Source organism: Muscardinus avellanarius (genome assembly GCF_963383645.1).
Source record: "Muscardinus avellanarius genome assembly, chromosome: 19".
NCBI lineage: Eukaryota > Metazoa > Chordata > Mammalia > Rodentia > Gliridae > Muscardinus > Muscardinus avellanarius.
In genome coordinates, this window is record NC_137805.1 from 14,375,703 (window position 1) to 14,390,071 (window position 14,369).

Sequence of the window (14,369 nt, forward strand, 5' to 3'; positions counted from 1 at the left end):
CCAAATGCCGGGATTACGAGCGTGCGCCACCACTCCCGGCTTTGGTTGGCTTTTAAGTTTTTTGTTTTTTTTTTTAAAGCCAGCAACCAAAAAATGTCAATGGGTACAAAAATAAACAGCTTGCTGGCTTTTAAGTTCCAAATCTAGGACATATGGGGCAAAAAGAAAACCCAGGGAACACTCTGCTGCTCCATTTCTCAGCTCCCGAGGCTCTCGGACCTGCCGCCCTCTCCCCACCACTCAGTTGTGTGTGTGTGTGTGTGTGTGTGTGTGTGTGTGTGTGTGTGTGTTTTGGTGGTACTGGGGGTGGAACCCAGAGGCTTCCTACCTCCAGGCTACACTCCCAGACCCATTTTATATTTTATTTGGAAACAGGGTCTCACTGAGTTGCTGAGAGCCTCACTAAGTAGCTGAGGCTGGCTTCGAACCTGTGCGATCCTCCTGTCTCAGCCTCCCAAGCGCGGGGATTACAAGCGTGCGCCATCACGCCTGGCTTTTGTGTTTTTTTTTTAAAGAATGTCTACGGGCATTAGGTTATACTTAGGAGAAGGAATAAGGAAAACTACAGCGCTCCGCCTTCCAGGAAGTGTCCAGGAAGCTCCTTTCCATTTGTTTGATTGGCTTTTGGTGCGTCAAGTGCTCCTGATGGAGGATAGAAGAAATAAGCAGGTAGGAAGGAGACAGACAGGAAGGAAAAGTAAAATATGACTTTAACTGGAGCTGAAGTGCGTCAGCCTCTAGTCCACAAACCAGTTCTCTTTCCCAGGCCTGACTCTCCCAAATTCCTGGGAAACCTGTAGATCCGGGAGTTAACTACAATATTTCTGAGAAACCTATAATCCAGGATATTCCAGTTTATCAGTAAATCAGCTAATGAGGACCCCAATCAGCCTGAAGACCCTAAGGCTGAACAGACCGCAGACCACCAGGAAGCGCCTCGGGACTCCTGGGCTGAGCGCATCCACCCTGAGGCTGCCAGACCAATGCCCGCCATGAACCGCCTCGGGACCACCGGACCGAGCACATCCTCGCATGGCGTCTCCAGCCCCACCCCTCACGGAAGTCCCCTATAAGAAGAGAACCCTGAACTCCCCAAAAGGCCCTCCTCATCTTGAGGGGCTGCATTCTCTCTTAAATGTGTATTTCCTTCCTTTTCCCCAAATAAACCTCTGTCCATGTCTCTGATTGGCGCCTGCTGAAGTTCTTTTCCGTCACGTTAGCCCAGGCCCCTGCAGACCCTGAGCTCCTGAGCCGAGGGCTCACCCCGACACTCCCGCACAGCCTTTATTCCCCCCCACCCCCGCCCGCTTTCCTGCCTGGCCCAGTGCTCCGCCCGGAGCGCACCCCTCCTCTCTGGGCACTGCGCCAGGTCCCCGTGGCTCCTCTTCGCCTCTGCTTTCTTATTTCTGTGACCTTTCCCTTGGACAGTCTGTAGCGTCCGTACTGCCTAAAGGAGAACTGGGATTGCTCTCCCAGCAGTACTGAGGGAGGACAGAGCAGGCTCAGGAGTTTTTATTTTGTTTGGAGTATCAGGAGGAAAGGAAAGCGGAGTCGATGCCAACAGGATACCCTGGAAAGAGACTAGAGGGACGGCGAGACTGCCGCCCTCACCCTACCTCGGCGACGCGCGGAGACGCTCCTGACCTGAGCAGGGGCTGGGTGGGAGAGTGCGTCAGCTCAGAGAGGCCCACAGCAGTGACCAGGAAGTCGAGTCAGAGAGCCAGCACAGACACCATGATCGCCTCCCAGTGAGGGACACCGTGGCCCCCTGTCCCCTCGGCTGGAGCTCTAGCCAGCCTCATCTGGCCTCCCGGCGTGGATCTCTGATCTCTGCCCAGGTGTTTCAGTGGCCCAGATACATCCTATGAGCTCCACCCGAAATGAAAGGGGCATCCTAACTGGACATGGTGGCGCACACTTGAAATCCCAGCATTCGGGAGGCTGAGATCGGAGGATCGCGGTTCGCAGACAGCCTCTGCAACTCAGTGAGACCCTGTTTCAAAATAAAGAGTTAAAAATAGGGCTGGGGGTGCAGCTCGGAGGTAGAATGCCCCCGGGTTCCATCCCTAGTACTGCGGAAAAGAAAATAAAAAAGAAAGAAAAAAAGAAAGGGGAGTCCTTGTCACCCAAGAAGTAGGGGTGGCATAAGGGAAGGCCCAGCCCCATTCTTAGAGGGACAAGGCCGATGGGCACAGCGGACCCTCTCATCAGCGCTGGCTGATCTGCAGCTCGCAGCTGCCCCTCTGCCAAGAGCTGCCCATTAGAAGGGAGCTACCTCGCCCCAGAGGTTCCACCCTCCTCTCCATTCTGGGAACTTGCAGCCGATGACTGACTGCACAGATATAGCGCCATCTTTCTAAAGAAGAGTCCAAATGTGGTGTCTTTCTATCTCCAGAGCCGCAACCATGCCAGTCTCCTGTGTAGACCACATTTTCGCCTAGCTCTCTCCCCTGCCTGTCCTATTTCTCATCATCCTTTTCTTCTTCTTCTTTTTTTTTTCAGTACTGGGAATAGAACACAGGGCATAGTATCTCCTCCAAGCTATACTTTCAGCCCAATTTTTTTAGTCTTTTTAATTTATTATTATTGGTGGTACTGGGGTTGAAACCCAAGGGTCTTCTACCTCTGGGCTATACTATTTTTTTTTCTATTTTCTATTTTATTTGGAAACAGGGTCTCACTAGTTGCTGAGAGCCTCACTAAGTAGCTGAGGCTGGCTTTGAACCCATGCGATCCTCCTGTCTCCGCCTCCCAAGCGCTGGGATTACAAGCGTGCACCACCACGCCTGGCTAGTCTTTTTAATTTTTTGAAACAGGGTCTTACTGAGTTGCAAAGGGCCTCACTAAGTAGCTGAGGCTGTCTGCGAATCATGATCCTCTGGTCTCAGCCTCCCGAATGCTGGGATTACAAGTGTGCACCACCACGCCAGGTACCTCACCATCATTTTCTTCCAGAAAACATGTTCATGTGCACCCAAGTCCCCATTTGGGCCTCTGCTTTCAGGGAATTCTAGCTCGGGTAACGGGCTATGGGGCATGCTGAATAAACCGTGGATCTAATGGCAACATGGCCCATTGTGTTGGCTGCAGAGAGGGAAAAGGAGCCTTGCTAGAGCTCCTCCATGGCACAGGCAGCTCCTCCTGCACGCCCACGGGCACACGCGGGGCACGCATGCCGCCCACACTTACCGTCTGAGCAGCTCCCTGGAGGAAGCAGGTTGGGAGGAATTCTATCAACCTTGAGGCTTGACGATGAGTGTTTGATTTTAGACAAGACCACAGGATGGGAAGCAACGACCAACAGGGCGGAGAGCTGCTTGGCAGGCGCTGGGTATGGCGGAGGCCTGGCGCAGCCTGGGGGCTGCGGGGCTTGTGCTGGGGAAGCAGCAAGGGCACTGTTGACAGGCCTGCCAGCCCGGGGCCTGCTGGGCAGCCACGATTTGTCTTGGCAAGGGGGACCTCCAGGCTCAGCTCCAAGAAGGGTCTGGGGCGCAGCCCAGAAAAACGAGCTCTCACCACAGAGGACAGAGGCGGCTGGGCTGAAGCCGGTGCCAGGCCGAGAGGGGCTGGGCGCGCCCGTTGGCCAGAAGGTGCCTTGGTTATAGCGGGTACAGGCTGCATGTGGTGGAAACCCAGGAGAGGCGCCAGGGCAGAGGGCTCCATGTCCTTCCCTGGCCCTGGGCACACCTTCGCGAACCGTCCTCGTGGGGGGTACCGGGGCCCCAGGAAGCCCGAGGCCAGGAAAGAATGTGCAGAACCACTATGCCAGGATGCCGGGCCTCAAGGAGCAACAGGCCTGCTGTTAAGGGCATTTCCTTTCCATTTTAAACACGTGGCTCCTTCTCTCTCAAGGAGTAAAACAGTCCAAAGGGAACGTGCAAAAATTGTCTTGTTTCTGTTACTGCTCTGCATTTATTTATTTATTTATTTATTTATTTATTTATTTATTTTGCTGGTACTGGGGTTCCTGGAAGTCCTTCTACTTCCGGGCTACACTCCCAGACTTATTTTTTTTATAGTTTTATTTGGAAACAGGGTCTCTTAAGCCAGCGCGGCTGGCTTTGAACCAGTGCGATCGAGGTCTCTGCCTCCCAAGCATGGGGATTACAAGCGTGCGCCACCACGCCCGGCTTTTTTATTTTTATTTTTTTGGTACTGGGGATGGAATCCAGGGGCATTCTACATCTGAGTGACACCCCTAACTTTATTATTTTTTGCAGTACATTTTTGTGGTATTTTATTTTACTTCACTATTATTATTTTTTAATTATTATTATTATTATTTTTTGGTGGTACTGGGGGTGGAACCCAGAGGCTTTCTACCTCCGGGCTGTACTCCCAGACCTTTTTTATATTTTATTTGGAAACAGGGTCTCACTGAGTTGCTGAAAGCCTCACTAAGTAGCTGAGGCTGGCTTTGAACCCGTGCGATCCTCCTGTCTCAGCCTCCCAAGCGCAGGGATTACAAGCGTGCGCCACCACGCCTGGCTTTATTATTATTATTTTTTGTGTGGCCTAAGTAGCCGAAGCTGTCTGTGAACTGTGATCCTCCAGTCTCCACCTCCTGAGTGCTGGGATTACAAGCCTGCGCCACCTTGCTGGCCCTGCCCTGTATATCTGGAGTCACAATGTCTCCTGTTCTATGTCCAGTGGGAGTCTGGATTCTGAACCCTCTACCTACCCTTAGCAGTCCCCATAGCTCCAAATCCAGAGCCCCCACCTCCCTGGGGCTGAAACTCTGTGCTCCCCTGCCAAGGGTGAGGCAGGGGGGGCCTTACCTTCACAAAATGGACAGACCACCCATGAGGACTTGTCTGGATCTCCAATAGAGGGAACTCAGAACTAAGGAGTCTGGCTAGGTTGGAATCAAAATGGGTGGAACAGTGATTAAAGACGGGTTATACCGAGGAAGAAGGCCTTAGGGAGAGATTAACTTGTGTTTATTCTTGTATTTTTGCATTTTCCCTTCCCACCAAGCTATACCCCTAGCTGTATTTGTGTGTGTGTGTATGTGTGTGTGGTACTGGGGGTGGAACCCAGGGGAATTCTACTTTCAAGCAACACCCCCAGTCCTATTTTTTATTCTTTATTTTGAAACAGGGTCTCACTGAGTTGCAGAGGCCTCACTAAGTGGTAGCTGAGGCTGTCCGTGAACCCTGATCCTCCAGTCTCAGCCTCCCAAATGCTGGGATTATGAGCGTGCACCACCACGCCTGGCTACAGGGTCTCACTGAGTTGCAGAGGGCCTCACTAAGTAGCTGAGGCTGTCCGTGAACAGCGATCCTCTGGTCTCAGCTTCCCGAATGCTGGGATTACAAGCGTGTGCCACCATGCCCAGCTCTATTTTTATTTTTTAAATTTATTTTTTTGTAGTACTGAGGATGGATCCCAGAGGCAATCTACCTCCAAGCCCTACTTCTAGCCCCATTTTTTAATTCTTTATTTTGAAACAGGGTCTAGCTAAGTTGCAGAGGACCTAAGTAGCTGAGGCTGGTTGTGAACCACGATCCTCCCATCTCAGCCTTCCAAATGCTGGGATTACTAGTGTTCGCCACCACGCCCAGCTAGTTTTTTTTTTTTTTTTTAAACAGAGTCTCACTGAGTTGCAAAGGGCCTCACTAAGTAGCTGAGGCTGTCCATGAACCGTGATCCTCGAGTCTCAGCCTCCTGAATGCTGGGCTTATAAGCACGAACCACCACGCCCGACCTATTCTTTTACATTGGAAACAGGGTCTCGCTAAGTAGCTGAGACTGGCTATGAACCCCAATCCTCCTCTCAGCCTCCCGAATGCTACAATTAAAAGTGTGCACCACTATGACCAGCTGTTTACTTATTTTGTGATACTAGGGACTGAACCTAGGAGCCTTCTACCTCCAAGATACACCCTTGGACCTATTTTACTTTTTATTTGGAAATAGGGTCTTGCTAGATTGCGAAGGACCTAAGTAGCTGAGGCTGGCTGTGAACCTGTGATCCTCCTGTCCCAGCCTCCCAAGTACTGTGATTACAAGTGTGCACCACCATGCCCGGCTCTGGGAATGCTTAAAAGGCCAAGGTACAAGAAGGCTGCCCGGGGGCACTGTGTGGAGGGGCCCCATGAGCGCTGCAGAGCCAAGGAGAGCAGACCCACACCAAAGGAGCAGGCCACAGGGCCATCTGCATCTGGTTTATTGTCTGGTTTTCTCAGACCCTGGGGTGTGAGGCCACCTGGGGGGCAGCCAGGCCATCCCAAGGAACCAACCAGAGTCACTGTTAAGCGGGGCCAGAGTTCATGAGGCAGCCACTTGGGGGACTGCAAGTTCAGGGGGCCTGGCACCCCTCTTCTGCATCCTCTCTGCCCAAAGTCCCCGCTGGGAGCCAGGATGTGGCGAACATGGGTCTGCTGGTCTCAAGGGAAGTGAGACAGCCCCAGGGTCCAGCGGCGGTCAGGAGCTCCATGGGAGCCCGGGCAGGCCTCCTGAGGCTGCCGGGCACTATCCCTCTCATTGGAGAGAAGTTGGGATGCTGGGCCAGTTGAGCTGCAAACAGGACCTTTCCAGGTCACCTCTCCCTGAGCTGTCCTCCTCCCCATGGTCCCCATCCTGTGCTGACTTCCCTGGTCTGCACAGAATCCATCTCTCCCAGGGGAGCTGGCCCAGCAGGTGAGCCCCGGCACCCCGGCACCTCCCCGGGGCGCTCTCAGGCTGCGAGCATCAGTACAGCGCTGGGGTTTCTGACCAGCCCCACGAAAGGGAGAGGGGAGAAGCCTGTGGGGCGGAGGTCTGGCCACAGCCCGGGCCCTGCGTCCTTTGTGCCACCATCAGGGATGGGCGTCAGTCCCAGAGGCACCTCCAGTCGAGGCTCAGTGGGGGCGACCTGGTGGGGAAAGCGGGAGAGGCTCCTGGAGGAAGGCTGGCCACAGGGGATAGAAGCCGCTTCTCCCCGCCGGTCAGTTTGGGTATGTGCCTCTGACCGCCGTGGAGACGGGCCAGGGGGGAGGGAGACCTGAACCCCAGCTCTCCACCCCTGCTAAGGCTGGTTGGAGAGAGCCCATCCCAGGGCCGGGGAGGAAGCAGGGCCCAGCTGGAGACCTACCGTGACTAGGAGTAGGCCAGGCCCTGGAGCCCCCTGGCTGGAGAGTGGAACTTGTCAGAGTCCTCAAAAGGCTGGTCTGGGGTCACCAAGGAGAAAGCCATGAGCCAGCGCAGCCAGTGCCCTGAGCTGCCCGAGCCTCTCCGGGCTGGAGAGTGCAGGCGGGCACACAGCCCTAGCCTGGTGAGGTGCAGCCCACGCCCTCGCTCCAGGGGCTTCCTCCAGACTCTTCACAGGCCCATGCACCTCCTTCGGAGGGCCTGTGTCAAGGTGAAGCAGCAGGCAGCCCAGGCCAGCCAGGGAAGAGAGCGCCCAGCGACATGGATGCAGACATGTGGCAGCAGCAGCAGCAGCGGGTCTGTCCCCACCCCGTGTGTGTGTGTGTGTGTGTGTGTGTGTGTGTGTGTACACGCATGTGCATGTGCAAAACCCCAGCCACTTCCTGCCCTGCCTAGTTCTGCTCCCACTTGGGTGCTCCCCTGTGCTGGCACAAGTTGAGACCTCTGCCCTCCCCGTCCCTCATCCTTCAAGCTCCAGATGCACTTTGGTTAAGACCAAGTTATTTGAGAGAGAGAGAAGAGAAGAGAAGAAGAGGAGAGGAGAGGAGAGGAGAGGAGAGGAGAGGAGGAGGAGGAGGAGGAGGAGGAGGAGGAGGAGGAGGAGGAGGAGGATAGGATCCCCTGGAGCATTTCCTAGTCGGTACCTTGAAAGCCATCTTCCTCTGGGCACAGAACTTTCTTTTGACTGGTTATGCACTGTGGTTAGGACTCGGGCTTTGTTAGGCTGGTGCCCCCCTGGAGGACACTGGTCAATAGCAGATGGCTAACTGGGGCAGGTTAGTCACTGTCCTGCAGAGCCTGCTTACGCCTGGAGTTCTGACTTGAGCCTTTTTTCTCTCGTTGACTTCAGTCTTCCACATTCACCTGTAGGCCACTGGGCATCCTGCCAGCGCCTTCAGTTATGAGTTAAATAATATAAACGGATACTTGTAGTTCTGCTTTAACAGCGTGCATGTGTACTGAGGCCCGAGGCCAGGCGAGCGCTATCTCTGAGCTACACCTCCAGCTCTATTCCTAGGCTGAGAGGGTCTCACTACGTACCGAGGCTGCCCTTGAACCTGTGGTCCTCCTGTCTCAGCCTCCCAAGTACTGGAATCACAAGCACCTAGTTGTGTTTCTGAGGGTTCAGTCCTAGAGAGGCATTCTACCTTTGAGCCACACGCCCTTTTTATTGTGCAGCAGGGTCTTGCTGGGTTGCTGAGAGTCTCAGTACTTGCCGAGTCTGTCCTTGAATCTGATCTCACCTCCGCCTCCAAGTGCTGGGTTGCTGTACAGTGCAGCGGGCACCACCAAGCCCCGCTATGCTTAACATTTTGTTTTTGCAGGTCTGGGGATGGAACCCAGGGGCATTCAACCTCTGAGCTACATCCCCAGCCCTATTTTTTCTTTATTTTGAAACAGGGTCTCACTGAGTAGTTGAGGCTGTCTGTGAACCGCGATCCTCCAGCCTCAGCCTCCCCAATGCTGGGATTACAAGCGTGCGCCCCCACGCCTGGCCTCTGCTTTAACACTTTGAGTGTGGGCTCTAACACCCTCCTCCCATCCTCACATCTTCATCGTGGGGCATCCTGGTGGGAGGGGTCCCATCCTACCCATGCCAGGCGGGCGGAAGCGCAGCTGAAAAGTTCCTGGACCACACTGGATTGCTGTTCCCTCCCTCTCCCCAACCACAGAGATCCTTGTGACCAAAGGGATGCTCTGCTGCTGCGCGCTTGGTCAGCTTTCACTGTCCTCCCAGGTTCCGTCTTGCTCCACAGAGCGTCATCCGATGTTCCTTCCCTGCCAGGCTCCTGCCTAGGCCTGGGATCTGGAGGGAAGGCCCTTGGCCTTGCTCTCTTGATTAGATCCCGGCCTGAGCAGCCCTGACCAGGGTGCCTTTTCCTCAGCCTCAGGGCATCCCCAGGACCAGTGCCAATATGCTCTTTGGAGAATACATTTTGCGTTCAAATAAATCTGTATCTTCTGTTCCCAGAAGACTCACGGTGTAGCCGAGCACGTTAAAGGCTGAATAAACTCTTGGGTAACACGCCCGTTTACTTAATTTGAACATTGACTCTGAGTGAATGCCCACTGCCATCTGGGGTGCAGCCTGGTATGCTCTACCCTGACTGGGGTCTATTTCCGCCCAATGCCCAGAAAGCTGCCCTGCAGCCCCTCTGCCTCCGCCTGCACTGGAAGGGCGCCTTTCTGAGCCATTTATTCATTCAGTAACTCAAATACTCGTTATCAAATGTCTGCTGTGTGCCAGGTGTTGAGCAAGGTGCTAAGCTCTGCCTGGATGAGTCCCAGGAGATCCCCTAGAGATAACCCCACAGCCTGCCAGGAAACACCACATACCTCTTGCCTCTCGGGGAAGACACCTGGGCCAACCCACCCCATCCCTGTCAGCTAGGACCTGCCTGCCCCTTTTTCACAGCCAGTCTCTCCCTCATCAGCTAGTGAGTTTCTGGCCACTTGCAGGGAAAAGTCTGCTGCCTAAGAGCCCTGCTGTGTGTGGTGGACAGAACCACCATTTCACTCATGGGCAGCAGCGGGGTGGCGTGATCTCAATGCCCCATCCATAAAATGAGAAGCTGGGCTAGCCCTTACCTAAGCTCAGACCCCTTTAATTCTTTTTTTTTTTTTTTTTTTTTTTGGTGGTGTTGAGGATGGAACCCAGGGGCTTTCTACCTCCGGGGTACACTCCCAGACCTATTTTATTTGAAAACAGGGTATCACCAAGTTGCTGAAAGCCTCGCTAAGTAGAGGAGGCTGGCTTCAAACCCGTGTGATCCTCCTGTCTCAGCCTCCCAGGTGCTGGGAAACCCGGTTAGACCCCTTATTCCTGGTGTGATGGCGGCGTGTGCTGCCCTCTGGTGGACACAGCCCTGTGGCTGCCTCCAGCTCTGAGAGTTGGGTTTCTGTTCTGGGCTCAAGTGGATGCTCTGAGGGTGGGCTCTGAGGGTGGGGGTTCAGGGATCCTCCCAGTTGGGATTTTAGTTTTCTTCCCATAGGCCAAATAGCCGATTGCAAATGTCCAGAATGGTGAGCCCTCCCAGCCGCCAGGCTCAGGGAAGTGAGGTCCAGGTGTACAGCCCCCTGCTGGGCACCCTCCAGAGGGCAGATGTGGCCTGAACAGCCCTGGAGGCCCTCCCTCCTGCCGGGCCGCCCACAGGCTGTGGGGCCACTCACCTGCAAGCCCCTCTCCATGGGTTCTGGGGCAGGCCTGGGGCGGGGAGCTGGGGGGGCGTAGCACGGGGGCGAAGGCGCTCCTCTGTTTGACGGCAGAGATCATGTTGACAGGTGAGAAGGAGAAGACGCTGGTGGTGGGGGCGGCGGCCGGCAGGGACACGGAGGCAGCGGCCAGCGGGGGGCTAGAGGGCATGACTCCGGGGCGGGGCAGGGCCGGGCGGGCGCAGCAGGGAAGGCAGTGGGAGACACAACAGGGAGACAGCGCCAGCGTGAGCAGCTGCTGACCAGCACCAGGCCCACACCGCCCTGGGAACCCAGTGCAGGGTCTCCATGGGCCTGGAGGCTCCGGGCTGCCGCCAGGGCCACCTTCTGAGGGAGGGTCCTGGAGACTTTTCCTGGGGCCAGACCAAGCATAAATGAAGACAGAATCAGACCACCCGGCAGAACCAGACAGTGGTGGGCTCCCCAAATATGAGGTGAACAGGTTAGGGCTCCTGCTGAGAACCATGGACCCCATCTGCTAAGCAACACTCATGCGCCCTGGCTACAGCCAACATCCACGGGCCGCAGAAGAGCTGGGACCCACGGGGGTACACACAGGCTCCCGTCAGAAGGCCTTGCTGGCCAGGTCACAGCTCTCAAAAGCACCCTAAGGAACTCCTCCACGTGGGACCTCCTTCGTGGTGCTCCCCGCGCTGTCTGCGCGCAGCTGCACGTGCTTGGAGACTGCGCCCTTCCAGCTTAATCTCCAGTTGGGACCCTGGACGCCTCCTGGATCTTTCTTTTCCAGGCCGGTGTTTTTTTTTTTGTTGTTGTTGTTTTGTTTGTTTTTTTGTTTTGGTACTAGGGTTCCTGGAAGCACTTCTACCTCCGGGCTATACTCCCAGACCTATTTTTACATTTTTATTTGGAAACAGGGTCTCCTAAGCCAGCGCGCGCGGCTGGCTTCGAACCTGCGCGATCCTCCTGTCTCTGCCTCCCAAGTGCGGGGATTACAAGCGTGCGCCACCACGCCCAGCCAGGTGGTCAGTTTTAAAGAAAAGTGAGGGATCTACATCCTCAAAGCTCCTCGTTCTCCAATTCCAGAGCCGCCCAGGGCTGCGCACGGTGAGCTCTCCGGGAACAGCAAGGGGGCGTTGGGCAGGCAGGGTTTGTCTCCTCCTGGGAGCTCCTGCCAAGGCTGGCTCTGGGTCTTACCTCTGCAGCCTCCTGAACCCATTCCCTGAATCTCTTTTTTTCCCTTCAGTACTGGGAATGGAACCCAGGGATGGTCCACTTCTGAACTATACTCCCAGCTCTATTTTTTATTCTTTACTTTTATCTTATTTATTTATTTATTTTACTTAGCAGATCTGGGGATGAATCCCAGGGGTATTCTACATCTAAGCTATACTCTCAGCCCTATTTTTTAAATTCTTTATTTTGAATCAGGGTCTCACTGAGTTGTAAAGGGCCTCACTAAATAGCTGAGGCTGTCTGTGAACCATGATCCTCATGTCTCAGCCTCCCAAATGGAGGTATTACAAGTGTGCGTCACCACGCCCGGCTCCCGGCCTTTTTTTTTTTTTTTTTTTTCACTTTGAAACAGGGTCTAAGTTGCTGAGAGCCTCACTAAGTAGCTGAGGCTGGCCATGAACCTGTGATCCTCCTGTCTCAGCCTCCCCAGTGCTGGGATGACAAGTGTGTGCCACCATGCCCAGCCTTGCCTCTGTCTTACAAAGACAAATACCCTGTGCTTTGAGGACTGTTCAAGCAGTAGGCAGCGGGTGGTGCTTCCTGGAAGAAGCCTGTAGCCTGAGAGGTGCCACTGGCACCAGTGCACCCCGCTCTGACCCGTCCAGTGCCTCTAGCAGCTGTCTTCTTCCAGCTGTCGTCAGGCTCCTTTAAGACAATGCTGTCCTCCAGCGGCTGGAGCCCACGAAGGCTTGAGGCCAGTGCTAGACACTGCTCCAGTTCTCAGGGCCCAGGCTGCCCACAGCCACACTTGTAGTCCGGTGGTCCTGGGTCATTCCAGGTGCTGGAGGCTGATGCAGATGCACAGGGGGAGACCTGAGCAAACAGCCCCAGACCCTCTGGCTGGACAGTTCTGATGCTATTCCAGAAATATCCTGGGAAACGCAATGAGAATGACATCCCATCCAGGTGTGCCACAGGGCATCCTGGGAGCCGAGAGTGGTGGTGAGCGCAATCCCGTGAGATGGTGCTGACCCTGGGGCGAGCCCAGCGTGTCCCAGGCTGATGCTGGATGCAGGGCGTAGGCAGCTCTGCAGGTCTTGACCCTCCTTCTGAATGGGGAGACCTAGCGGCTGGTGTTAGTACACTGAGGCTGTGCATGTGTCCATGCTGACTGTACTGTGTGTGGGGAGTGAGGGGCCTGGGGGAAGAAGTCAAATCCAAGGGGCCTGCACAGACAGGATGTCCCTGCGCTACAGGGAGTGGAACAGTGGAACCTGGGCTGAGCACAGGGCCAGGGCCTGCGGAGGGGCCCGAGGGCCGCGGGCTGTGTGGCTCCAGCGGGTAGTGCCATGGGTGCCGCAAGATGAACCAGGCCAGCAGAGGGCCAGCTTAAACCCCAGTCAGAACAAACAGTGCCCAGGATGAGGCCCTGGCGAGGTGAGCAAGGGCGTTTCTCAGCAATGGCAAATGGGGTGTGGGGGGGGGTGAGGCAGGACCAGACCCTCATCATTCCTTGGGCCTAACAATCTTCCAGGACTTGAGGGACAAATTTTTTCTCTGTGTGTGTGTGTGTGTGTGTGTGTGTGTGTGTGTGTGTGTGTGTAGGTTGGTACTGGGGATGGAACCCAGGGGTGTTCTACTCTGAACCGCATCCCTCAGCCTATTTTATTTTTCATTCCGATGTGGTCTAAGTTGCTGAGAGCTTCACTAAATTGCCAACGCTAGCTTCAAACCTGAGATCCTGTCTCAGCCTCCGGAGTACTGGGATTTTAGGGAATGTGCCAGCATGCCCAGCTACCACCTTTCTGACAACCTTTTATTTATTTATTTTGCAGTACTGGGGATTGAACCCAGGGTTATTCTACCTCTGAGGCAGGAGGATCACAGGTTTGAGGACAGCCTCAGCAAGTAGTGAGACCCTGTTTCAAAATAAGAATAAAAACCGGCCTGGGAGCATAGATCAGCCGTAGAATGCTCCTAGATTCAATTTCCAGTTCCAGTGGGGGGAAAAACGACTGTAACTTGCTGAATGTCGGCCAGCTCCTGACATGGACCCTCAAATGCCGAATCCAGCCCTGACCACACAGAAGTCACTGGCTCTGCGCGTTCCTATCGCAGGCAGCCACATCCGCCCACGGCCTCGGGCCCTGGGCCCACGGAAGCTCACTTGTGCTGAGCCGAGTTTCCCTAGGCTTCCGGCAGGGGGCGCCAGCCTCCTCCCAAAGTCCCCGCCTAAGACGCAAAGGTGACCATCGCCGCATTTCAGCCCAGGTGCCCCCAATTAAAGCCGGCTTCGTGGCCGGGCGTGGTGGCCACGCTTGTAAAACCAGCACTCGGGAGGCTGAGACAGGACGATCGCGGCTCGCGGACAGCCTCAGCTACTTAGTGGGGCCCTCCGCAACCCAGTGAGACCCTGCCTCAAAATAAAGAATAAAAATAGGGCAGGGGGTGTAGTTCGGAGGTCGATGCCCCTGGGTTCCATCCCCAGGCCCGAAAGGAAAATAAATATCAATAAAGCCGGCTTCAGGGAGCCCGGGGGGCTGGCGGCTGCGTGACCGCTCTGCAGAGCGGGGCGCAGGTGCGAGGCCCGGCCGCGGCCCCCCGGGGCGGGCTGCTGGCGGCGGGGTCCGCCCTGCGCGGCGGGGACACTCACTGGCGAAGGGCGAGGTGGCGGTGGAGCCGTTGAGGAAGCTCGGGGAGCCGGGCACGCCGAGGCCGGCCACGCCGGGCGCTCCGAAGCCGCCCAGGCCGGCGCCCAGGCCCCCTCCGTAGCCGCCCTGCTGCGCGCCGGGGCTGGGCGCGAACCCGCGCGGGGACGCGCTGCTGCAGCTGCGGGCGTAGCCTGCGGGAGAGGGCGCGGGTCAGCGCGGGCCGCGCGGCCGGGGCTGGGG

At 55.7% G+C, this 14,369-nt stretch overlaps 1 protein-coding gene across 2 annotated transcripts in view; it reads right to left on the reverse strand.

The window, feature by feature from the left end:
- Positions 1-7,080: 7,080 nt before the first annotated feature.
- EBF4 (EBF family member 4) overlaps positions 7,081-14,369 on the reverse strand; it is a gene marked incomplete at both ends in the record, with an annotated part of 52,881 nt that continues 45,592 nt past the window's right edge. For both annotated transcript variants that reach the window (XM_080716320.1, XM_080716321.1), the window contains 3 exons: positions 7,081-7,151; positions 10,303-10,497; positions 14,132-14,320. In XM_080716320.1, coding sequence (XP_080572446.1) covers positions 7,081-7,151; positions 10,303-10,497; positions 14,132-14,320 — 455 coding nt within the window. The remainder of the gene's footprint in view (positions 7,152-10,302; positions 10,498-14,131; positions 14,321-14,369) is intronic.